At 39.0% G+C, this 26,780-nt stretch overlaps 2 protein-coding genes across 6 annotated transcripts; one reads left to right on the forward strand and one right to left on the reverse strand.

The window, feature by feature from the left end:
- The first annotated feature begins 1,229 nt into the window (after nucleotides 1-1,229).
- LOC139662550 (proline-serine-threonine phosphatase-interacting protein 1-like) lies at nucleotides 1,230-13,918 on the forward strand. Of its 3 annotated transcripts, XM_071541229.1 has the most exons (15): nucleotides 1,230-1,364; nucleotides 2,076-2,176; nucleotides 2,831-2,905; nucleotides 4,158-4,192; nucleotides 4,305-4,411; nucleotides 4,769-4,831; nucleotides 5,703-5,801; nucleotides 7,083-7,128; nucleotides 7,527-7,606; nucleotides 8,173-8,271; nucleotides 9,881-9,977; nucleotides 10,516-10,609; nucleotides 11,547-11,644; nucleotides 12,374-12,489; nucleotides 12,878-13,918. In XM_071541229.1, the coding sequence occupies exons 1-15, from the start codon at nucleotides 1,332-1,334 to the stop codon at nucleotides 13,007-13,009; spliced, it is 1,275 nt and encodes a 424-aa protein (XP_071397330.1). In that variant the 5' UTR covers nucleotides 1,230-1,331; the 3' UTR covers nucleotides 13,010-13,918. The 3 variants fall into 3 exon arrangements, with proteins under 3 accessions (XP_071397330.1, XP_071397331.1, XP_071397332.1); XM_071541230.1 differs by lacking the exon at nucleotides 5,703-5,801; XM_071541231.1 differs by lacking the exon at nucleotides 12,878-13,918 and having other exon boundaries at nucleotides 11,547-11,648; nucleotides 12,374-12,477.
- A 66-nt stretch (nucleotides 13,919-13,984) lies between these two features.
- Nucleotides 13,985-23,044, reverse strand: LOC139662554 (tetraspanin-3-like). 3 transcript variants are annotated; one of them, XM_071541234.1, is made up of 7 exons: nucleotides 22,928-23,044; nucleotides 21,570-21,761; nucleotides 21,340-21,414; nucleotides 18,087-18,188; nucleotides 16,976-17,128; nucleotides 16,646-16,729; nucleotides 13,985-15,304 (listed from the first exon to the last, which is right to left on the reverse strand). In XM_071541234.1, exons 1-7 carry the CDS (start codon nucleotides 22,988-22,990, stop codon nucleotides 15,212-15,214), a joined length of 762 nt encoding a protein of 253 aa, XP_071397335.1. In that variant the 5' UTR covers nucleotides 22,991-23,044; the 3' UTR covers nucleotides 13,985-15,211. The 3 variants fall into 3 exon arrangements, with proteins under 3 accessions (XP_071397335.1, XP_071397336.1, XP_071397337.1); XM_071541235.1 differs by lacking the exon at nucleotides 21,340-21,414; XM_071541236.1 differs by lacking the exon at nucleotides 21,570-21,761 and having other exon boundaries at nucleotides 22,928-22,990.
- Nucleotides 23,045-26,780: the final 3,736 nt, after the last annotated feature.

Here is a 26,780-nt window from a genome sequence, read left to right on the forward strand (position 1 = left end):
TTCTGACCTGATTGACCCGGATATTCTGCGCTAGTAGGCCAACTCTACCTTGCAGGTCAATGCAGTAGAATACATTTTGAAAATGGGGAACTCTATTTATCTGATCTTGCACTTTTGGGGGCTGTTTAAAGTTATATTTCACATTAGTAGAAGATATTAGCCAACCTCTATAAAGCTGATGAAAGGTCACTCACAATGGCAGCTCTGGGGACCCATAGTCACCATATTGACTTATTTTATGTTTTGAAAACCCAACCTAAAATCATGATTATAACACATGGTAGATCAAAGTAGTATCATTATATCCTGTATCAATATTTTTACGTTTAAAAAATTAAGCCATTTTTGCACTCATCAATTTTAAAAATTGGGGGCAAAACCCACTACTGATTCTGTCTGTAATAATCACCACCTCCAATCTGCTGATCCAATTTGTCAACTGATATTTTCCTAATGAAATGAAGACATTGACCCTGAATGTATTGCCTACACCACAAGAGTCAGAGAATTGTCTATGTATGTAATATATTTACAGATATGTTTGCTAGTGGTTCAGTTGCTACCAAGAGCCAAGTAACCAAATGCATTCTACATTCTACATGAATGACATTAAGACAGCTGATCAACTAGGGAGCTGAGTCACATTCATATAAATGATAATTAATTAGGTCTACATACACAGTTGCAGCATGGGACTTTACAGAGGCTGTACTTGTTCTTACAGCCTTTGCCACAAGATGGTAGACTTGCTGCAGTGGTTTTCCTTTCAGTAACGTGCCAGCTATGACTGACAAGTATATCAGTAGGAAAAGTTGTTCTGTTCATCATTGTAAGTTACTAAAATATAAACATTTAATAGCTCTGGACAAGTGTATACAGGTGTCTTGATCATGTATACACTCTCTGTAACATACAGCATTGACCTACAGTACATAGATCATATCAGACACACAGGCATACTGTGTACATTACCTTAGCATACGGAAACAAATCTTCTCCTCATGTAGCAAATGAATCCTTTCAGGCCACTTTTAGACAAGATTTTCAGTCTTATCCACCATTCAAATAATAATCAAAGAGGTATGCTATCTCGCACGTGGGCTGCACTGATTGTGGCTGGTGACATCATGGGTTAGAAGTTCTTCCTCATTGAAAATGAGTCACGTTAACATTTGGTCCACTCACTGTTTTAAACACAGCTCACTTGACAAGTGGTCCTGTGACCTTCTCTAACTTTACTTGGGTTGTTAGTAAGTGATAATTTTTGGGCAAAGTCGCGTGGGCAGTGCGAGGAAACCAACTGTGTTAAGTTCGAGGAAGTAACAAATGAGATGACACCCTTGTTTTTCAAAGATGCTTTTTGGGTAAGTCTGTTTTTGTGGTCTCATGCTGTGTTCGATTTGTCCTTGTCAAAAACTGAAAGGTCGATATATCACAAGTATTTAATTATTTATCTGAAGTTTTGATGTTAGATTTACATTATCGTATGCAAAATAAATATACAGTAGAATGTATTTTATTAATCATACTAGATTATCTGAAGTACTTGCAAAACAAATACAAATTGCATGTTTCTAGACTGTCATTGTCTGTGACTGATACATAATGACACGACACAAAAGAGTATAGTGCCAGCATGATTCAAAAAAAGCATTTTAGAATAGGTTACACTGAAGAGATCCAATTTGAAATGTTTAGAGATGAGATATCTCTATGTTCTCTTCATTAGTGTGGGTGATTTTAAATAATTTAACTGGGAAAGTATCGGTGAGTTGTACTGTTGCCATAATCCATACAAGTTGTCTTTAGTCTATACGCACCCTCCCTCAATGCTAAGCCATTTTAATGTTGGACTGGCAGTTATTTACATTTAAGGCACCAACTGATAATCTGTCAGCTGCACACATAAGAGAGAACAGATTAAAAAGGATTTGGGTATGTTGCCATGTCACTTCCCAACAGTTTTGCGAAGTGCAAGTTCTGCATTTTCACCATGTTGTAATAATTGTTGTGCAATGTTGTTGGTTACAATATTTCTCCATGCTCCATGCTCAATGTTTGTCCTCTCATTACAGGGGACCGAGTTCACTTGTCATGCTGGGTACAATACTCTGATACAAAGGCTATGTGATGGCAGGCGGATGTGCAAAGATGTGGAGGAGCTTTTAAAGATGAGGTAGTGGCCAGATGTGAAACTGGTTTTGAATCTGTATTTCCCACAAGTGAAACCAACACTGACCATTGAGCTAAAGGAGATTTTGGCGACTCTTTAAATCACAGACACCTAATTTCTGTGATTATTGTGTAATTAATAGTAACAAAGTGCATTATAGTGAATATAAATCTAACAAAACATATAGCAAATTACTTTCAAGGTAAATCTCAAGATGTAACCAAATACAACAAAATGTTGACCAGGCCAAAGACAGATGTTTTAGCAGCAACAAAACTAGTTACATTTTATTACCACCTAGTTACACTGTGATTACAGAAAAAGACAGCTGCAAAGTGGCTTTCTCTTGTTAAATGATGCTGTTTATGCTTAAAAACCAAGGTAGGTTTTCTACATTTAACAGAGCAAGGCCACCAGGACTGGCATAAATGTCCTCTGCATGTTGAGGATGGCATCTCTCTTGTCGACAAAATCCTATAATGCATAATGTATCCTTGAGTAAATGTACATTTGAGGAAATAAATGTGAAGGGAATTTACATGTTGTCACTTTTTAAATTCAGACTCCATCATTCATAATGTCCTACAGTTTGAGGAAATAACTGAAATGCTAAATTCTGAGCTTAAGAGTCATCTGTCTGTCCATCATGATGCACAGGGCTCTGGCAGAGGAGAGGTATGGGAAGGAACTGGTGACCATCGCTCGTAAAGCCGGGGGACACACAGAGATCAGGTAAACACATATACTTGCTTCATATACAAAGAAAAATGACTGTTGTTTAGTCCACTGGCTATGATGGCATTATGTTTGTGCCTCATTTGAATGTCATACATACAGTACATATAATGAAATATTGGTCGACAACGCAAGAATTATATTCTAGTTTGGGAAAAAAGGGCATGTGAAAACAGCTGCGGGACAGACATGTATCCATAATGTCAAAAGAATATGTGAAGATATGTTCTGGATACTGTTTGAACCTGACCATGTGTAATATTAAGGCAATGAGTCACTGGTACCAATGTGCCAGTGAGTCACATTAGTTTTTAGAGGAAACACGCATTTCTATGTGTGTGTGTGTGTGTGTGTGTCTGTCCACTACCTACTTCAATGACCCCCTCAAGATAGGTCATTATCTGATGCAGTTTCCTGTTGGCACGCACAGTCTTTGCGCCATGCCAGTTGTGTGTATTTAGAAAGCTCACTACACTCTAGCATACAGTATGGTTCTACAGAGGCTCTTTGCCATTGGGGAATCCCTTTGTGATGCCATATTAAAGCTTTTTTGATCTTTTGAGTGAGGTTTTGTTAAGGGTGATAAGGTGCAGTATCAATAAATTACTATAAAGGTTCTATATGACAGCAATAAAAAATCCCCCATGATTCTACCTATATAGCGTTAACAATAGATTCATTGAGACCCAGGAACATCACCTGGATGGAAGCGAGTTTGAATCTCTGTGCTGTCTGTGAAAATCTGAGTGGGGAAAGGGAATGAGTTTTATTGTTTTATTATTTTTTTATTTATTTATCTTGTGTTGTGTGTTTTTTATTGCTACTTTTTCTGTGAAGCACATTAAGCTGCTTGTGCATGAAATAGCATGTGCTATATAAACAAAGTCTGACTTGACTATCAGTCTCCCATCTCTCAACAACTTCCACTGAGGTGCCCTTGAGTACGGCACTATGTCAACCATAAATTGCTCTATAGTGTAGCTGCTTAGTGGGCAGCAGTAGAAGACTGCAGTTGTACTGGGCTGCTGCCAGGTGTGAATACGTGTTCTTGTATGAAATATGAAGAAAGGCTGTGCTGAAAAAGAGCATGCATGCTAAGCAAAAAGTTAAAAAATTGTATATCTGCTTTTTGATACTGTGTGTTTTGTTTTTAGTGTGCAAAGTAATTTGGATTGTTTGTGCCCCGCACACAAACTATAGAGATGGACTCTGAATTATCTCTGATCTTAACTGTGCAATATCTTCTCAGCACCTTGAGAACATCCTTCAATCAATTAAAAACACGTAAGTTCAATAGTCAATTGTGAGCTGGACTAATTTGCTTTGGACTCTACCTGTTGGTCTTATCTGTCTAAAGTGCAACATCAATAACGTTGCTGTATGTTTTTGGCCACAGAAATCGAGAGCATTGGAAACTTTCACATTCAACTGTCTGGTATGTTGAAAGACGAGGTGAAAAAGATTGAGATGTTCCGAGAACGGCAGAAGGAGCAGAGGAAAAAGGTACTGGTGAATGAAAACATTTGTACTGATAACTAACTAAGCAATAACTTATTCTACCCACATTTTGAGGCTCCCTGGTGGTGTTCATGTCCAAGAAAATATTTTGCCACCGTTACTGTGGAATCAGCTTGAACAAAGGACGCAGTGAAAAAAAATAGTAGATTGAACTTATTTCATCAGAATGGAAAATTAATTCTCATTCTTTTTCAAAGGTTTCTACGATATCTTAGGAACACTTAGGAAAAGTTGCTGCTGACATATTAGCCCACCATGGATATCAATAGAATATATTGTACATTTAGATATTATAAACAAGCTTAGATTCTATCGATTTCAACTATGCTGTTTCTCCTACAGTTTGAGGGGATCATGGAGAAGGTTCAGAGGGGAAAGGTGTCTTTGTTCAAGAAGACCATGGAGGTAGGAAAACAGCTACATGTGCTGTAATTTAAATTACCAGTGTTTTGCATTCATCCCAGAAAAAATATACTACCTATTGTCTCCTAATGAGGAGAATGTTTTGAGAGATTACCTTTTTCTCTTTTCAATTGAAACTGACTTTTATTCCTCCTTAACCTAACATAGATAAAGGTGCTAAACACCACCTCACCTCACCCTCACACACACAAACACACACACACACACACACACACACACACATAATAGAGACATGCTGTAGCAGACAGGAAGAGAAGAGGAAACAGTACTTGACAGAAAATATGCATACTCACAAAGACATGTCACACATTTGTCTCACACTATCGGACTCACATGCCTCTCAACCTCTTTGGCTTTATATCTAGCTATCTCTCACCGAGGCTCTCTGTCTCTTCTTCACTGACAGTGACAATGCATCCTGTGTTATTTTAACATTGCTTTTTTTAACAGTGGACAAACATGCAGCCGCAAGCACACACACACACACACACACACTCACATGTGAATGCATGCATGTGTTCACCATGATTATTACTGGTGTAGAGGAATGTGGTTTACGAATTATGTGAGTGGTGAAGTGACGCGGTATTTAGATGAAAACATAAACGCATCAAAAACACTACAATTTATTTAAAAACACACAAAAAAACATACTGTATGATTTCTTTTTTTCTGTGGGATGTATTCTCTGCAGAAGTAACATTAACATATTATTATATTATCTAACATGGTAACATATATTTGTATGTGTGCAACAGAAAGAAAACTGATTTTGCAAAGGTGTGCCAATGTAAATTCTCCTTGCCTTTTGTGAAGCTGTGTAGCTCTCACTTTCCGTTGGTCTTTCACCCAGTCTAAGAAGACCTATGTACAGAGATGCAGAGAGGCAGACGAGGCAGAGCAGGTGGCTGAGAAGACCACAACTACACCTGCACCCAAACACTCAGACAAGGTACATAATAAATAAATATTAAATAATAAATAGGGGCACTACCACACTGTAATAGGGGTGTCAGACCAGGGTTTCCCCTGCCATTTAACTGGGAGTCAGTCACCTGAACTAGAGTAACTGCCACCAAGCTCAGAGGCATTTTATATGGTTTCAAACGCAGACTTTTTAGTTTGTCATAAATTTTACAATCACAACACTGGGAGCTGACATCTACAGATTTCTCTATGCGTAAAGACTTCAGACTTGGCGGGGATGTAGCCTACACTAGTCTATAATATACCGCAACTGTGCAGTCTGTTGATGAAATACAAGATTCCAGTGCATAGCATGGAAACATTAGTAGTGGGACTTTCCACTTCTGTGCTTTAACAGCTAGCAAAGAAGAACTGAACTTTGTTCATGTGTTATTATCACTTTCAGTGCACATTCAAACCCAGCAATTCCCAGAATGGAGATGATTATATTTGAAACTTTGTATATTCAAGAAAGGTACAAAAGCAACTTGAGATATTAAAAAGCCTTTATTCCACTCCAACCTGTTTCCGCTAACACGCCCTCATTACGGAGAGTCATCATGGGTAACTTTCTTGAATATACCCATGTTTTTCCCAGCCAGAGACACCTTAATTTTTTTTAAGTACCAATTGTTTTGTTCAGACAATTGTCACATTCTTTTTTTTTTTATTGATATTTTGATAAAATAGTTTGGACTGCCAGTTTCAGTTTAGTTTAGGGTGTGATCTGTTGCACAGGAAACAAGATTTGTTAGTGTTTAATGTCCATGGTCAAAGCCTCTCAATTTACAATTACAATTTCCCATTTGGCAGACGCTTTTATCCAAAGCGCATACACATGAGATTTTCATACAACACAAGCAAGGTTCTAGTCAGGAGAGAACAACGAGAGTAAGTGCCATAAAGCTAAGTTCTGGTCCAACAGGACATAGGTGCTACAAGGCAGTGCTATGAGGCAATGCATAGAGTGCATAGAGTGCATAGAGGCAAATAAATATATATATATTTTTTTGGGTTGGTTCGGTTACATGGTCCATTAGGTGAGAAGGTGTTCGCTAAAGAGCTGGGTCTTTAGTCTTTTCTTAAAGATTGAGAGGGACTCTGCAGCTCGAATGGAGTTTGGTAACTCATTCCACCACCGGGGAACCACAGAAGAGAAGAGTCTGGCTAGTGGCTTAGGGCCTGAGAACTGAACTGCTCTTCTTCCTGAACAGAGCCTGTCTCATTGGTCATGTGTGTCACTTCCCCACTACTTCTTATTTCCCAGGTACATCACAGGGCCAAGCAATGCAGACAGGCTGCCAAGGAAGCAGGTCTGAGCACGTGTCACCACACACACATATATAAAAATTCTGTATTTAAGCTTCATAAATGAGTCATTTCCAGTATTCCAGTATTGTGAGCATTTCTCATTACAACTACTAGTCAACAGATATTTGTGATCTGAGTTAAGAAAATACTTAAATACTTACATACATAAAGTGTATGCTGCAATGTACATTTCTATGTTTTTATGTTACAAACATTATTATTTTGTTTATTTTATGATAGTTTATGTCGTAACATAAGAGGTGGCACAGAGCTTATCTCATTACAAGTACTTATCTTTACCCCATTAAGAATATTAGACATACTGTATATGAGGTCCCATTCTGCAATGCATTTGTAAGTATAGCTCTACTATCTAAAATCATATTATATTCTTTTACAGAGAAACTGTACTTTGCCAACACTGTTCAGCTAGAAAGTGTTCGCCAGGACTGGGAAGACACCCACAAAAGCACATGTGAGGTAAAGTCGACCTTAACTTGATGTCACATAGCACTTCTCTCTCTGACGCAGCCTCCACCCAGAACAAGAACCTGTAACCACACAGCTACACACCACATCCCCTTTATCTGAGTAGTATGACTCCTTTCAGCAGCCATCTTCCCGCTGCTGACCCTTAAAGAACGTTGCGTATCCTGTACTGAGCACACGAAAAAACTAGCAACTAAAAATAGAAAAATTTCTCATGCCTATATACATTCAATACTGCACAGTGCACTCATACGAAAGAATGAGCAAGCAATAACAGCAGCATACGTTTACAATAAGCTATCGAAGTACGTTACATTGAGCACGTCAACCATGTCCAGTACATGTCGGCTGATTCTGTCAGTGCGTACTACTGCAGCATGACAAGTGGCAGGGTGAAGAAAGAGAAAGAGAGAGAGAAAATAATCCTTTCTCTTCAAACATCAAGTTACTGAGGCTGACATCCACTTGGAAATGGTGTAATAGCAACCGCTGGTGTGTGTGTTTGTGTGTGTGTGTGTGTGTGTGTGTGTGTGTGTGTGTGTGCGCATGTTTTTCAGGTGTTCCAACAAATGGAGGGAGACCGCATCAGCATCCTGAGGTGCGCTCTGTGGGACCACTGCAATCACTTCTCCATGCAGTGTGTCAGAGACGACGAGGTGAGCTCACCTTGCCTGGATATAAATGGATTCCTCAGCATTAACGCATAGACCAGTGTTGTAGTCGAGTCACCAAAACCCAAAGTCCAGCTCAAGTCCCAAGTCCTCAGTGTCTGAATCCGAGTCTAAGTCCGAGTCACCAAGGTCAAGTCTGAGTTGAGTCTCTAGTGCTCTGTACTTGAGTCCGAATCCAACAGTCTTTTCCTTGATTATCCTTTTACACATTTTACATTTAGCAGTCCTTTTTGCACCAGTTAATGTAAGCAAAGCTCACAATATGTGGTGGAGCCACTAGAGACTAGCAATAACTAGTGATGTTGTCCCTCCCAGGCACCGTGTGCTCACCAATATGTTACATCATCCTATCCGGTCATATGGTCGTGTTGTACATGTAGGCCTTTAATTGTTACAGTACGGTTTTGGGGGAATTTGGCTATTTTTCCTACTTTCCCAGAGTCAGACAAACTCTGGATTCATTTTTTATGTCTCAGGGTGCAGTTTGACAGAATGAGAATGGTTAGCTGAGCTCATTTGCTGGACGTACAGAACCAAGTAGCAGCTCCTCTCAAAAGTAGGAAAATACACTTTTTAGCTTCTCCAAAGATGAAAGGCTGGTCTAACAAAGCTATACATTATAATTTACATACTTACAAAGTTGTTAATTCAACTAGTAATAAAGAAACGGGAATATATCAACTTCCTATCAACTTGCTCATTCTCGACCAGACTTCTTTCAGGGTACGTTCAAGACAAGTGGGAAATAGGAAACTCCTATTCCCGAATAGAAAAAATCCATTTGAACAGCCCTCCAACTCGTAATTCCTAGTTGGAAGCTTGGCATTCTTCTCTGAGCTCAGGTTCCCACCAATATAATACAGGACTGGGGAGACACCCACAAAGCACGTGCGAGGTACAGTGAACCTAAACTTGATGTCACGTAGCACTTCTCTCTTTGACGTAGCCTCCACCGAGAACAAGAACCTGTAACCACACAGCTACACACCACATCCCCATTATCTGAGTAGTATGACTCCTCTCAGCAGCCACCTTCCCACTGCTGACCCTTAAAGAAAGTCACTGTATCTGTACTGAGCACACGAAAAAACTAGCAACTAACAATTGAATTATTGAGCCACAATAACAATTTATCATGCCATCATATCAATACTACATGGTATTCAGTACTACAGACCTAACTGATTTACGGACCCATTGGACTTGACTTGGGCTGAATTTCTCACTTGAATGCTCTGGTATACGACAGGCTCGGGTTCAAGAATGCTGTTGCTGTGCTGTTAGTAGCAATTTGTCATCAAAAATGTATTAGCAACTTTGGGATTTGGTTAGGTTTGGACTTACCGAAAGCTGCGCCTTGGGCTCGGTTTGGGTTGGTTTCAGCCTGGGCTGAATCGTTTAGGTTTCAGGTCTGAGGTCAGCCTGGGTTAAAAAGAGCAGACAGTACAACACAATCGTCCATTTGGTAGTTAACTGAATCCATGTTTTAGTATTTTTTGCTCATTCAATGTTAGCACCCTTCTCAACCTATTGAGCTACGCAGGAATACTGTCCAGTTTTGGTTTTAAATGGATTGCCTGCTATTTTTTATCAGCTGTTTGAGGAGGTGAGAAAGATTCTGGAAAAGTGTGACATCACCGCAGACAACAACAGTTTCATAGAGATGAAAACCACAGGTTCGAGTCCACCAGGTAAGCCATCACTCTATGGGGAAGGCTAGCCATTTTTCATAGTGATAACATTCCTGCCTACTTAATATTCAAATGGGTCTTTGACCTCAGAGTAACCTACGAACTGCAGAAACTGACATCAGAGAACTGCATTAGAGAACTATATTTTGCTTTCCTGCTTCATTAGGCTGTTACTAATGACTAATAAGGACTCATCTGAACATCAGAAAAAATATCAACATCAACAACAAAAATTGTGTTGTATGGAAGAGGATTAGGGCCATATGTGAAAAATTTATTTGAGTTCTGAGATTAATTCTGAGAATGAAGTCAGAATTCCGACTTTAATTTGAGAACTCAAACTTCTCAGAATTCTGAGATTAACCTCAGAACTCAAATACATTTTTCACGTGGCCCTAATCATCTTCCGCAGTCCTGCATATTTGGTGACTTGGGTTAGAATTTTGCACATCATCAAACCTTTCTCTTTCAGTGGACCCACAGAAAGCGAAACTTCTCCTCGCTTCTCAAATTAGCAACTTCTCTCTCGTTCTCACAGAGGCCGTGGTGTTTGAGAGCTTCTATCAGACGGAGCCGTCCGGGGACAGCAATGGCAGCGCTCGCTTCTCAGGGGGAGGAGGCATCATGAAGAGGTATGAGACCACAGACTGCACACTCCACCACCTGGGAAGGAGGAATCAGGAGGAGACAACATTGCTACAACCTGTCAGGGTTAGGGACATACAGTCTCCTCCTGCATCATCTTTTTCTAACACAACATGGAGGAGTGGAAAGTATCCTCACAGGGGGCGTGAGGGACAACACAGATGGGTGGAACTTGATTTTGAGTGGTCATCAAGCGTGTTTATTAGCTGCCGTCTTCACATCACTTCTATTAGAACCCATTTAAATTCAGGAGTCAGGACAACACACTTCTCTGTTCTCTTTTGTGGTGCAAAGTGTCTAACCCCACAGTTTAGAGTGAAAGATTCCTGCACAGACATCACCTCTATATCTTTATAATACACCCATGATTGTGACAAATTTCCTTACATAAATAATCATCAGTCAACACTCTAAATACACTCTAAACACTCATTTAAGGCATTTAGCCTGTGCTGATAAGTACCAGCCATTGGCTTGGGCTAGTAAATTTTCCTTGCTCAAGTGTGAATTTTCAACAATCTGGTTCATCGTTTTCATTCTAAGTGGGCAAAATATTGGGCAAATATTGTACCTTAATTTCCTGCTCCCTGTAACTATACTGACCAGTCCTCCTTTCTTCCCTCTAGACCTCAACAAAACAGAAGCTAGCATTCAGCATCCATCCATACCAGTTCATACAGTGTAACATAACAACTTAAGGACAGGCCAACACGAATGTGTCATCACTTGTATCACATGTATTAACCAAATTCACGAGAATCAAATTGGATAGGAGTGTTTTTTCCTTGCTCTGCTTTCAAAAAACAGTTAAGTCAGCCAACTGCAAAACTGTTCTGTATGCCTGTCTATTGATCAGAAACTCCTAGTAGGACATTTTATTGTAATACCTAACCTAAATATCTCACCTGACCATGGATCACACAGGTTCTCCACCCTCCTACAAGGAAGCAATGGGGGTTCAAAGGTCAACATCAATGACAGTCCTCCACACTCACAATCAGCAGTGACATCTAGTGGCCAATGTAGGTACCTACCTTTATATTTATTTTATCGTCATCTCACACTATATTTGAATATGGTTTCATATATTTGAACTTCTTGACATGTGCTTGATTAATTTTACTGGAATTGTAAACAGCCACAAAAGTAGACATGCGCCATACAAGATGAATCAAGTGCTCCGTATGTGTTGAAGTAATCAGAACATATTATACTGCTATTTTTTTTTATCATATCAGTTAATCATTATATTATGATTCATATAGGCTGTATGAGTCATATATCAAGATGAATCATATGGAGTATAGGAACGCATGGGCATATTGGTGTGTGGAGTGAGTTCAGGTTGAAATTTTGCTCAAATGTAGAGAAAAATAAAGTGAAACATTATTTTTTCCTTGATCATATTCAACCTAATATGCTCATGCTTGCAAAAAACCTTTTCTGCATGTTTTCTGCATGATTCTGTGTGCCTTAGATTTTGTGTGGCACAGGTTGGGAATCACTATACAGTAACTGTACGAATGAAGTAATCGCATTCATAATATCATATTGGTATCATTGCATAGTATCTAAATATATCATACTATAACCATATTCAATATTGTGTCTACATACTGTTGTGCACTGTAATGTTTTATCTCTAATGCCTTACCTCTTATCCCTGACAAAGTTACAGATTATAGTTCTATGATATCCAATAAGGCGTACATATTACACTCTAAATGTCTTACTGTGATCACTGGCTCTAGCTGAGAACGCAGATGGAGTGTATGCGTCGATACCTGGTGTCCAGCCAGCAGTCTCAGTGGCTGCTGTTTCAGCTGATCAAGATAACTACATGGCGCTTTACGACTACCTTGCACAGGTGAATACTATAAGTACTTCATTCAGTCACAGCTATTTAACCACATGTTACTAAGATTTGACCATTACATTCACCTGGACAAGATGAAGATCAGATATTGGTCACACAAGGCCAAAATCAGATATATTTATTATTTAATTCCTGTGTGAATCCAGTCCACTCTACACTCCCGATGGCATTTTCCCAAGACATTTTAATAAAAAATTTCCAAGATTTTTGTTAAGTAATTTTGTAAATTTTGCATGGAAGTTCAATGATAATGCAGTCCTAGAAAATTTTATAACAGAAGATCTTAAGACTGCATATGCAGAGTTCATGAGTTAAAAAGGTGGTGTGGTGGAATTGCTCTGTGACTGATGTTTGTCGTCTTTGTTCCCTGGCTGGTCAGGAGCTGGACGAGCTATCTGTGACCAGAGGGGACGTGGTGCAGGTGCTGGAACAAGGACAGGATGGCTGGTGGACCGTAGAGAGGAACGGGCAGGCTGGACTGGTGCCAGGAACCTACCTAGCTAGAGTCTGAACACACACACACACACACACTGACAACACACACATACAGCATATTCACACACAAAAACAGGCACATGCCTCAAGGATGCACAGATGCAGGCAAGCATGCATCCACACATGTAAGCAGGCATACATTCAATTTTGCAAAGACTCTGACATGTACTGTACATAAACACACATCACCACCCCTACAGATTCACACTTACAAACAGGCTTGTCAAGCTTCCTCATTAAATGTTCTTTGCAACCCCAGTTGATGTCTAAAACTTGAAATGATCTGCACCAGCAAGAAATTTTGCTTCATTGTGAGCAGGACGGCAGAACCCACACGTTTTCCTAACTACTGCCATATTGAGTTGAACATTGTTTAGGTCATTTGAACAGTTTGCTAAAGTTGCAAAACATCTTCACTTCACATCTTTTTAGGAGTATCTAGATTTTATTTTAAGGCTTTCCAGTAATAGATTTCTGTATCTGTGGGATTGTACGGTATCTTCCATGGGAAATTAGTCAGAGCATGGCATCACAGTGTAACCCTGCTACCTCTTTCTGCAGGGGTGAGATTCTCGCAGCCTTCAAAGACATTAGAATGGTTTTACCATGGTGATTATCATGTATATACCACAAAAACTCAAGAATGTTGCCTGAATAGGTGTTCCCTTTCTGTACTTTCTATTTACTCTGTGCTTCATATAGTGGCTATATCAAGCTGATACAATGGAAGAAACTGCTTTCACAACTATGTCAAAGTATCAACTGATAGCGGAACTGTTACTTTCGTTACAGTCAAAACCCCTGCAATAAAAAACAAGACAACACATGCAGTTTTTTATGTGATTAATAAAATATATGTATCAGTTAGTAGTAACCTATCGTGGGCAAACAATGTGCTTACTTTAATATAAAACCATGGGATTAAATGCTGAATGCTGAACACTCAAGTTCAAATGTAGAAGTTTATTTCAGTCTCTTGTATGTTCCCCAATCTATATACACAATTTTGTTTCCCACTTTTTGCTGCGCTAGCTGAATATCTAAGGGTCAACTTAACATCTAAAAAATATTAAAACAGTACACAATGCCACAAAAAAGGTACAAAATAAGAGTGAGTCATAATCCTTCATAGCAGGTTTACAACTAACAATCAAGTGGTTGAACCACTCACCATACAGTAGAAGGTTCTTTGAGTGGAAACATGTCTGCATCTACACACAAGGGTCATTAGGTAATACTGATAATACTCCTACCAATAGCACTTATATGTAGGAATGGAGACTAACAACAGGTTGACTGATTCACAATTTAGTTGTAGTATGTATTGGCAAAGCCTCGCTAGTGAAGCCTCATTAAGAGAACATCCACAGAATGTACATGTTATTCACATGATCTGAATATTTGTGAACATGAATAACTCTTATCAGTGATGGCTTCAAGGGACAAACATAGAGAAATAGAGAAATTAAAGTCTGGCTTTGTGGACTAATAGAAAATTTGTTAGTTTTTACATCCCAATAAGCTTTACTTCATTATAATGCTAACACAGGGTATCACAGTCAATCTTCAATTCACAATCAAATGAGGAACTCCAGGTTTTGTTTTTCTATTTTGCATCTAAGGTTAGAGTGTAGCTTCTGTTCTTTCTGTGTATGAGTAAAAGTTTTTCATGTTCACAAAGAATGGTCAAACTGAGTTCGGAATAGTGTATACGTTCTGTTGAGCATAGATTTTCCGTCTAAATAACCATGAAATATCTCCAGAGATCCAGCCATAGTGCAAACTGGCACACGAGGAAATACATTCCGTACAACGCGCTGAATAATTTCATACATGAGCTCCAAATTACTCCTTGTGATCCTCAAAGGGACGAAGAAAACAGACTGTTTTTTTTACGAAGCCACAATAAAAAAATACTTGCGCATCAACATCAATAATGTCAATTAGCCATGTACAACTTTGGCCTTTAGAAGCATTTCAGTGTTTGTAAAAACATTTAAAATAACAATAACTTACAAAGCATGTCAATAAATAACTTACTGGTTTCCCCTTGAAGCCCCCCTCCACCCACCCAAACCCCATCATCAGTGTTCGCTACTTTTATCATGAATTGTGCAAGGTGTGCTTGAGCTTATATAACTACAGCTGAAATCTACTGTGGACAAGTCCGGTGAGGCTCCTTTGATTGGCTGAGTCCTTCGTTGGCTGGCTGCATCCTTCATGCATAGCTGTTGGTTGTGACCAGCAGCTCGTAAGCCGGGTCATGACTCCTCCTGCACAGGACCACACAGGCACAGAGCATGCCCAACATCTGTAGGTAGACGGGACAGGGATGAAAGCAAAGCTGTTATTTGTGTCATTACCCCACAGCCATCTTGGTTGATGACACAAGGGTGAGGAACACATGGAACATCATCAGAATATCCTAAACAGCACATCGCATGGCTCACTTTTCTAATTCAAGTTCATAGATCACACGTGGTGCACAGGCGAACTGTGTGAACGATAATACTGCGTAAAAACGAGATCTCGAGATCATATAAATAGCGGGAATGTTTCAATGAATTAAATAACATATTCCATATTTTAAATTTGTATTGAATACTGCAATGGACGGGGTTCATATTGGTCTCCTGGTTTGATATTACTTTTTTGTCAAACCTGTCCCACAGTGTAAAGAATGCTAACATCCACTAGTTTGGATGGAGATGATGTAATTCCACAAAGCCATCATCTTTTCACGCCTATGTACAGTATTCTGTAGTGAGTGTTTGAATATTGAATTGTAGAAGAACTGCTTCAGGGCAGCTTTTTTTTTTAAAATATATAATGATGTGGCATGCTGTGATTGTCACTACTTTCAGAGCAGGGGATTTCCTGGTCAGCAGCTACCATGCTGTGCTGTTAAAACAGCAGAAATCCTTTGACACAATCAGGTCAGTGCTGCTCTCAGCTCAAAGCCTAACAGAGACAGTCTCTCTGCTGACAGAGATTACTGCAGCTCTAATTATCATGCTCACAGTCCACATGCTTTGGACTTGATTAAAACTTCTAGTCTTACAATAAGGAGGCAGCAGGAAAACACCAAGAATGTTCCACACTCCAAAGAGCTTCACATGGTTATCTTCCTCTTTCAATTCACTATCTGTTTGTTGTGAATTAATTCATTGCAGTTTTGGCTACTCATGCTGGTTTTAGCTTTCCCAATCGATGGTTATTTATCACTTTCAACTTTTCTCTTTAGCTGAACCAAGCACACACACATACTGTATATGTAGAGTTTTGTTCCAAAATAAGATATCCATCATTTGAACAACTAATACCTACGCTTACAAAATGATTGATAGCACAAAATTGAAGCATACATTGTAAATCCTGAATTTCCCCAAGGGGATTAATAAAGTGCTATCTTATCTCATCTTAAAAGATAACTTGTATCCTTGGTTGACAAAATGGTTACACTACTGGCTGAATCTTCTGAATATTGAGTTACTGAAATTATGTTTCTTTGTCATGTTTTTGTTTTGTTTTTTCAAGGGGTATATAGCATTTTGGAATAGAACTCTTCATATTCTCCCCCCAGATAATATGCCTTTTGCATTTTCAGGTAACATTATCTTGCAGGTATTCAGATTTAGTGATTTAAGATTACCTGTATGGATGCAAAGGTTAGTGCAGCCCAAATGACATACATCATGATCTCCTTCAGCTTCTTCACAACTAGAGCCTCACAGCCCTATGGTGGAAGAAAGAAAATTAAGAGCATTAAAGACGTTCACTGGCATGAAGGAATTATATATGTAAAAAAAATACACTAACATCAACAACAATCAAAGATCCTTTCAAAAGTTCAATGATTTGACGAGAGAGAGGAATTTAATTCATTCATCCTTGACTACAAAGTGCACTATAAAACTCACTGCTATGATTTAGGTGTTTGGTAGGTGGTATCTCCATACACTTAAGTGTGGTGTGTCTGTACCTCTTGGTAGAGATCTGCTGGTCGGATGAGAGTGCCGGTACAGTTGCTGATGCTGGGCTGACAACAGCTGACTGGGACACTGTTGTTCTTGGATTCTTTAAACCAGCGGGTGTTCCTCCAGTCAGAGTAGTTGTGAATGCCGCAGCAGTGAAGCTGAGATGAGAACAGATAGAGATGGTGACTGAAAATCCTTAGAATAGAATCCGGGTTTAAGAATGCAATCTGAAATGTATTTGATCATCTAAAATTTGGTTGTAATCACACATGTTCCTACGAAGATTGACTTTCAGACACTTTCATAATCCAATATAACTCTATAAGTCTGTTTTATTCCAGTCCTTTAACAAATTTTACAAATCGTGACCTTGGAATTATAAGGTTTCATCTGTTGGATTTTTTATACTTCTTACTTACTTCTACATCTTTTTAAAATATTTAACCCCAAAATGTTCTTTAAAATAACACCACACAAGGATGAAGTAACGTTCAAAGATCATGAATATGTGGATAACTCAATTTTGATTAAAAAAAGAAAAAGAAAAAGAAAAAACTATAATTTAAAAAAAAAATTATAATTACATGGAATTATATGGAATCATATATATATATTGCAAAACTCAAGATTGGCTGGCAAATATGGTGAGTCTTTCTATCAAAAGCTCAGACAATAAATTCCAGAGTGGAAATAAAATGTCTTCAATCCAGTACATTGTGTTTAAACAAAACCTGAAGAGGCAGGATGGTGCCTAAACATGAGGTGCCATATTGCTATTATGGTTTTGGAATCAAAAGTAGAATTTGTAGGCCTTTCTCATTATTGTAGTGCGATCAAATCAGAGGTGATGATGCATCTCTCTATTTCAAACTCCTATAATCTGCTTTAGGGATCATTTGGAAGTTTTCAGACAAAATTTGACACAAAAATACCTGACTTATTTTCCAGTGGACAAGTTAAGCATCAAAAGTAGCAATGAGGAGAAATAATGAAAATGGCTGATTCAAAAATGCTTGCATGGGTGCTATAGAACGTGACGCATGTATCATAATTTATATTTAAGTTTCAGCTGACAAAAGGAAAAGGTCTGACACAAAGCACTTGTTTTGTTCTCACCTGCCTCTGCACATAGTCAATAGCACGGCTAGGAGCATCGGTGTTGGTTCCACTGTATTCATTGTAAACCTTCTGGATGGAGTGATTCACCTCATCTTCTACCTGAAGGAAATATGCAGTTGGCTTTACTGTCTCTGTACAATAACTCCAATTTTCAGTTATGTCTTTGGTTATCCCATTTTCATTTTAGGAAGAAAGGTATTATCATCCTTATAAAATAGCTACAATTATAATGTACAATGTAGGCACTTAGCCAACACTCTTATCCTGAGGGACTTTCAATAAGCACAAACAGCTGAATAAATCAACATTCATTAATCATAGTGATGGAAGTCGCCTAACAATAATAGCATGCAACAATAAACAACGCATTGCTAACATATTTTTTGACTTCGCGATGACTTCATCCTCTACCTGAAACAATTATATAGACACACAAAATACAACAGTACACAAAACAATATCAACATACAATAGTTGCAAAATTGATATGTTGGCTACCATGTCAACTTTTTGAGTCCGGGACTGAAATTTTGGTAACGCTTTCCTAGAAAGGAACTGTTTTCCTCTTTTTTCTGAGGACGTTTCCTGGAAAGAACCATGACAGGAGCTGCGTTTACATGGAGCCTTTTAATCCACTAAGAGTGCAAAAAAGAGTTTCAGGCCTGTATCAAGAAAGTCATAGCTAGTTAAAGGCTAAAGTGAAGAGATAAGTTTTTAACTTTCTTTTAAAAATATTTAGCGAGCTGGCTTCCCTGATATCTATAGGTAGTGTGTTCCATAGCTTTGGGGTGTAATTGACAAAGGCTGCATCCCCGATTTTCTTTCGGCTGTTGCTGGGAACCTCCAATAAACCAGCAGCAGATGATCGCAGTGTTCTTGAAGGCAAGTAGTGAACAAGGGAGTTAGCAATGTAGCTTGGTCCTAGCCCATTAAGGGCTTTGTATATAAGGAGGGGGACCTTAAAATCAATTCTAAATGTTACAGGAAGCCAGTGTAGAGCAGCTAAAACTGGACTAATGTGCTCTCTCCTCTTGGTTCTGGTTAACAGCCGAGCTGCGGAGTTTTGAATAAGCTGAAGTCTCTCAGTGTTTTTTTTCGGGAGACCAGTAAAAAGTGCGTTACAGTAATCGAGTCGGCTTGAAATAAAGGCATGAATCAGTTTTTCAGCAACATTTTGATTTATAAATGGTCGTACTTAAGCTATGTTTCTAAAGTGGAAAAATTATGTTTTCGTCACCTTGTTAATGTGGGATTTGAAGCTTAGATCTGAATCTAGGATAACACCAAGACTTGTAACCTCAGATTTAATCCAGGGAGTCAATGTTCCCAGATTATTAAACAGCATTTCCCTTTTTGTTTTAGGGCCAACTAGTAGGATTTCAGTTTTGCCCTTGTTTAACTTTAAATAATTTTTGCTCATCCATTTATTTATTGCCAAAAGACAGGTAGTAATGGAGTTTATAGCTACAGCATCATTTGGTTCAGCAGAGATGTACAGTTGCGTGTCATCCGCATAACTATGGAAACATACATTGTGCTCTCTAATGATGTCACCAAGTGGCAGCATGTATAGTGAGAATAATAATGGACCAAGGCAGCTCCCTTGTGCAACCCCAAAACAGATGTCATGTTTCTCAGACACATGATCTCCAAGACTGACGTAAAACTTTCTCCCTTTGATGTATGTTTTGAACCAGTTTAACACACAGTCAGAAAGACCAACCAACTTTTCAAGATGATTGATTAAGATATCATGGTCAATCGTATCAAACGCTGCACTTAGGTCTAAGAGGACAAGAATTGAGACCTTATTTTCATCAGAATTTAGTCTGAGGTCGCTGATTATTTTAGTAAGAGCAGTTTCAGTGCTGTGGTATGTTCTAAAGACTTATTTGCACTGAAACTACCTTTTCAAGTATCTTACTAATGAATGGAAGGTTGGATATTGGCCTATAGTTGGTCAGTGCATTACCATCTAGGTTGGGTTTCTGAAGTCAGGGTTTTACAACAGCTGTTTTGAAGGCATCTGGGAAGATGAATGGTTAATGGTTTCTTCAGCAGCGAACTTGTGATTTGGAAAGTTTTCCTTGTTTGTAAGTTCGCCCTATGTTTGCAGTAGATAATTATAAATCAGTTAGCAGAGAATAGTATTGCAGGTTACCATTTTGACAAATTGAGTTCAATTTAATTGTAAACCTTTTTCATTGCTTCCTCTGTTCAAGCAGATTCAGTGGCAATATCCAAGAATGGATATTAGACAAAAAAAAGATCTATAAAATGCATCGGCTTTTCAAACCGTGCTCTCTTAAAATCATACTGTGAGAAACGCAAAAGTAGTGTCATTCCCTCACTGGCTTCAGCTCTAACTTTGAAGCCAGGGACAACCAAGGCACTGAAAAAGCCAGAAGGTCAGTACTGTGTGATGTAGGAAGTACAGTACCCTTTATATCACTGCTATTCAAATAATTTTAACAAATAATTTTACATTTTGGCCAATTACTTAACATCGATCAACCTGTCCATCCATCCATATCATCAATTCATGAATAGACTACTCATATAGTAAGCAACTATAGGCCTATTAAATGTCATTACAATGAGTTTCATACTGTTTGATTTATAAAATGTTTTTAACATTGATGAGTCATTACAGAGAGAGTCATTTTGCACAAAAGCCGGTGTTAGACTGCATGTTTGATCTTCCTCAATTGTGCTTGAAACTCTTTTTTGGAGTTTCAAAAAAAGAACCATATATACCACAGAATACCAAAAAAAACTTCTTCCTCTATTTGCCTCCATATAATTATGAATAATGACTTGACTTACCAAATCAACCTCTGCCTCTTGTTTTTCCAATAAATAGATTATAGGTTTTCAGTTCTCTCCAGGAAACTCTTTTAGAAATGTATAGTGTCTTATCAACGTCACCAAACTGGCCACTTCCATTTTCTATGTAACTAACATAATTTCATGGTTCTTTCTTGGAAACTTCTAAAGAAATAACCACTCCAACTCTTCCTCCATTTTCTCTATAATTAGTACATAATGTCATGTTTAGGAAACTTCCTAAGAAATTAACAGTTCCTTTCTAGAAAATTACTAGTAAATTGCGCACTCGGAAAATATCGTTACTGAAATTTTAGAAATGCAGTCTTGGACCCACTCTATTCTTGTTAGGCAAGGACACACCGGGGTCTGACCATCTGAAAGTTTAAGAAACACTACTGTAGGCCATTGAGAAAATATTTACCTTTGCCCTGTATATGTAGCCAAGCACCACCACCACACACTCTGTTACAAATACCAGCAGGAGAATGGCAGCAAACTGAAATGATAAGACACATTGTTCAGAAACCCATTAGTGAGGCTAGTGAGAAGCAAAAAGGATTCATTGAAATGTCTCTTTGTAACAGACATCTTGCATCCCTCCTAAGCATTCAGGTTATTTAAAGGGTGCAAGTGAAAGCAACTCATACTCACAGTTGCTAGACCACAGGAGCTTTCACGTATGGTGGCACAGCAGCCAATCAAGCCGATGATGAAGAGAAGCGTCCCGACAGCTATTATTATAACAGCAGGGATCAAGGTGTACACATCTTCGAAGAAGTGGTCATAGTCGTCATATGTGATAAACACATAGGCTCCGATGTAGCATAAAATTCCTGCTGCAGCCTACAGAGGCAGAGAGAGATATATCACAGACAACTGTCTTGTCCTAAATTGCCACCAGTTTAATTACTGAATTGAATAGTTGTTAAATGGCTAAATGATTATACTGTTGTTGCTATAACTGTTGATATTCATATATTATTGTTCATGTACTGAAAACTATTTGTTAGGCTAATGTTTGCAATAGTACTACTGCAAGTGAAGCACTGTGTTGCTTGCTGGCAACATAGGTCTCTTTCCTGTCAAGCATTTGAATTGGAATTTGAGGGAGAGACAGAAGTCAGGGAAAGAGAGAGAGCGAGAGAGAGAGAGGGAGAGAGAGAGAGAGAGAGAGGCAGACAGGGGCAGAGACAGAGAAGCGATACAGAGAAAGACAGAGAGAATGATGAAAATGCAAGAGCTAGAGAAAACATGGTGATGGCCACATAAACTAAAATAAAAAAATCTATGGCCGATCATATCTTCATATCTATATATATATAATTGATTATCATATCATATTTAAAAATATCTAAAGCTCTGGTTGCAGGAAAAATGTATAGACTCAAACACAGATTCAATAGATTCAAAGTCAGATTCTGTCAGTTTACAGTAGAGCCTTCTCTGCACTTGGAGCTACCTTGACAGTGAGAAAAGACTAAACCAGTGTAAACTGGGCCAGTTATCACTGCTTTGTTCAGAAATTCTGGGAGATGATAGGGATGACGACAAGGACTTTACCGTCACCTCGCCTCTGCACAAGGTCTTGCTGAAAGTGGACCACTCTGTGGTCTGAACTCAGTTTGCCCTTTGTACCCTTTTTCCATTGATAAACTAGCTGGTTACAGCGCCTGGCTGCTGCTGACTGGACAACAATACCAGCCGTCTGTGGGACAAGCTGGCATAACGTCATACAACTTGTGGGTGGCTGCTACCGACCCATCTTAGCTAGCTACCGTTCACATTATTCTCCGCTGGTCTATTCGTTTAGTTGTGCACAGCAATCTTTCTAACTGCAAATGCGACGCTATTGCCATCACGGATATGGTTTGTAAAGCAGCTCGTCTGTCATTAAACTGCAGAGTGCAGAGCATCTCTGTGGCGCAGTTGCTAGCTTGCTAATGTCATCCATCCATGGCCTCATTGGGATGCAATAGGCTGCATTGTTCAAACAACCTTCATTTGCTTACCCAGAATATGAGATTAAGAAAAACCAAGACGGTTTTGGATGAAGTAATCCCACACTGCCCCATGGTCGCGTAAGGACTGAAATAAAAACTGTATAAAAAATATTGATGCACCTGCACCTTCCCTGTTATGATAATAAAATGGCTTCGTTGGTCCTGCCCCACTGCCCCATTCTTCTTGGGTTCGACCAATCATATCACCGCAAAGACAAGGCAAAAGTCACGTGCTCCGATGATATCATCATTCAAAACAGTCTGATGATGGATAATGAAACATTGGGACCTGTAACAATGTAATTTATACATTATTTGTTACATTCTGTAACATTGTAAACGTGTAGATTATAGGCTACGTTTAGATTACAGTGTGGACATGCTTGACGTTCCTGGTGATTCACTATTATTATATGCTAATGCACAATGATAATTGCAACCACATCACACATTTTATTACACAGCTGATTACACAATTTTCTATAAAATTACAAATGAATATTGTTGCTTTTCAGGCTGTAAGATGTCATTTAGTTTTAGTTGAGAATGGCAAAATACATTGCATTGAATTCAGTGGAATGGTACGTGTAAGAAGTTATAAGAAGAATGCGATACATTGTAAGAGGGAGAATATTAAATACAACACAGAATGTACTTAAAACTGCAATTTAAGGGCAGGAGGAAGAAGTAAGGAGGTAACTGAATTAAAGGAAAGCAGTAAGCCCAGACAGGATCGGCCTCGCTGTGCGTCATCACTGTGCTGCTGAATTGACCCCTGTGTTCACCAACACCTCCCTCCACCAATGTACAGTCCCACTGTGCTTTAAAGACGTCACCATCATCTCTGTACCAAAGTCCACCATGCCTCCCACTCACCCTGCTCACCACCTTTTCCAGCTACTGTCCTCTGGAAGATGCTGCAGATCACTGCCCACTCACACATTCCACCTCAAAAACAGCTTTTTCCCCGCTGTAATACTAGCTAGTTATGTCCTGCACTCACCGCACCTTGTCTGTTAATGTGTTCTGTGTGGGTTAACCTACTCATTGTGTGTATAATGTGATGTGTATTGTGTGCTGTGTCCAGTAGGCTTTTTGTGTTGATGCTAGAACTAAGCTGAATGCCATACTGTAACCAAATTCCACCATCCTTGGCTGTGTGTCATTAAATGCATGCAGTGCTGTTGCCATTGGTTGGTTCCAGTCAGGTAACTCTGTGTTGCTTGGAATAAGTGAGATGATGCCTCTTTTTGTCCCTGTGCTGGGCATTTTGGTACTGACGTCTCAGTGGAGGGAGCATGTACTCTGAAGATCGGCAGTACAATGGTTCGGCTGTGATCTCTGTGATTTTTGTGACTTAGGCTGACGGTGCACTGCTCATATGTTGATGCTTAATGGCTCCCCTGTTATTTTTCCAGATACTCTGGTGCCAATTTGTTTCAGTTTTGTACAGACTGGGCCCACCCCCGGCACTGAACAGGATGTGTAAGCACAGTCTCACAAAAAGTGTCAGCATTGATAAAGATGGCCTCAAAATGTGGTAAATGTGTTTATGCCAGAGGGTGGCAGTGTATCATTGCTATCTTCACACTGGCCTTGAAATCTGTGAAAGAGAAAAGGCAGATGTGAAAGCTATACGCAGCTGGTAATAATAGTTCACAGCTATATGGTAACTCTATGCATTGGCTAGATAGATTGTTCAGTCATTCACTGAGAGGCGTAAATAAATAATAACAATTACGTTGCACCAACACTGTCCCTTGGCAAAAATGTCTTGAGACACATATGCAATAGCATGCTCCCCATGTGAGTGAATGTAACATCACCACTTTCTTTACTTCAAATAAACCAATTAGAGCTATATATCTCCTTTAAGGGGAAGATGGATAACTAAACCCAAAATTAGTACCTGTGGGGCCCTCGATCAGTAATGACTTGGACTCTTGCTCTAAGCGTTAACTTTATTGAGTTAAAATCTGCCACATTTGTCTCCGTCAGCTTTTGGTGTTACAACCAAACAAGAATGGCACTTACAACCATAAAGTTAATGCTGTTGATAAGAACACCCATCCACACTCTGGTTTATTTAGCACACTTATTCAAAACCTAGAACTGTTGGCCACAATTTCATATGTTAGTCAAAAAGGACAAGAAAATAAGCAAAGAAACAGACAAATAGAAAGACAGACAGGTAAACAGCAGGTACAGGTAGGATAGGCAAGGTCATTTGGGACATAGTTACGGTTTACTAGTGTAGCTAAAACCACAAAAAGATCACCAGTCATTCTTACATAAATGTAGATATGGTTGCCTGAGTAAGGTATCACAAGCTGAATTCATTTGAATGGTAATTTGAGTAATTGCCGACCGTCACTGAAGGTTTCAGTTTAAATCTCCCTACATTACATGTCACATCCATTTACTGCCAATGTTTTACCTGCTGAAAAGAGGGGGGGGGGGGGTATGCCATATTGGCCTTCCCTATCCCAAGAAGTCTATCTTGGTCCAGCTGGGAGGGTTCTACCAAATCTCATTCAATAAATAATTTTGTTCACTCATTCTCCCTGATTGAACTAGCTCTAAGCTTCCGTGGAAACAAATATTGAATATTGAATGATATGAATCCTGTTGCTGTTCATCAAAGCGTTAACAGAAAGATAGTTTACTGATCTCCAAGGGGAAAACAGGTTGTCACACAGCAGTAGTTTAGACAGACCATAATGTGGATGAAATTCCAGCAATGAAAAAGTGCCAGATGGCTAATCATAGTCTATCCAATATCAAAATTACAATCATCAGAGTTAAAAGCCCATGTAACCTCTACAAGATTAGAAAATTCATGAGCTGGCCAATGTCTATAATTTGTGCTGTTTGACTGTTTACACCATCATCAGGGTGAAAATAGTGCATTGGGGCATTTCACCCATAATAAATTTGGAATTCATTTAGCCGCAGCCTTTGGTGTAATTGATTACCCGAGTTAAATATTTGCTACAGTCTTTAGTTAGCTACAGTCTTGAGTTGATTTGAATTCCTTAATAGCCATATTCCCTCTACTAGCTACATAAAACAACTCACTGTATATTTTCCACTAGCACTCCTCTGTGAGGCGTTAGGCCACATTAGCTTTTCATTTCCATCATTTCACTGAGCTGTATTTAGCACTGTATTTAGCACTGATAATGGCTAGTGGTAGATGACCATCCACCACTAGCCATTCTACAGCTATAGGATGATAGTTGGATGCAATTCAATGTACACTGAATGTACAGAATATTAGAGACATCTTACTGACATTGAGCGGCAGCCCCTTTTGCATAATCCACATCTCAATTGTCTCAGAGCTTCAAAATCCTTCTGTAACTCATCTGCTTCTATTTAGCTACATCCCCTCCTTTGTGATAGATTTAATAAGGGAAATCAATAAGGGATAATGGTTTTTACCTGGATTCACCTCATCAGTGTACTCCATGAAAAGAGTTAAGTGTCTAATGTTTGGTACATTCAGTGTATATTGTGGTTCTGTGTAGTCCAATCAGTTGGGCGTGGTATGGTTAAGGTTTTGATTTCCACTGGGGCCACACACTGTAAAATGTACGCACTCATGGTAGTCTATGGTAATTTGGATAAAAGCATATCTGTGCATGAATAGTGATTTGTGTTCCTGCATTTGAAAAATAAAAACAGATTTGCTGTTTGGCAAGAGTGAACAGAGAGATACACAGAGGAGAGACATTTGTCTTTTGCAGCAGGAAGTGACACAGAGCTGTGCGTGTGTGTACGTCAACAGAAAGTTGTATTATTGGATGATTCCTAGCATACAAGAGAAGGAAAGCTGGGATTTGTGTAATGGAATGAGTGG

This window comes from Centroberyx affinis, unplaced genomic scaffold (assembly GCF_046629955.1).
Source record: "Centroberyx affinis isolate AG114_WGS23_722 - 3 ecotype Tasmania unplaced genomic scaffold, CSIRO-AGI_Caff_v1 ptg003839l_1, whole genome shotgun sequence".
NCBI lineage: Eukaryota > Metazoa > Chordata > Actinopteri > Beryciformes > Berycidae > Centroberyx > Centroberyx affinis.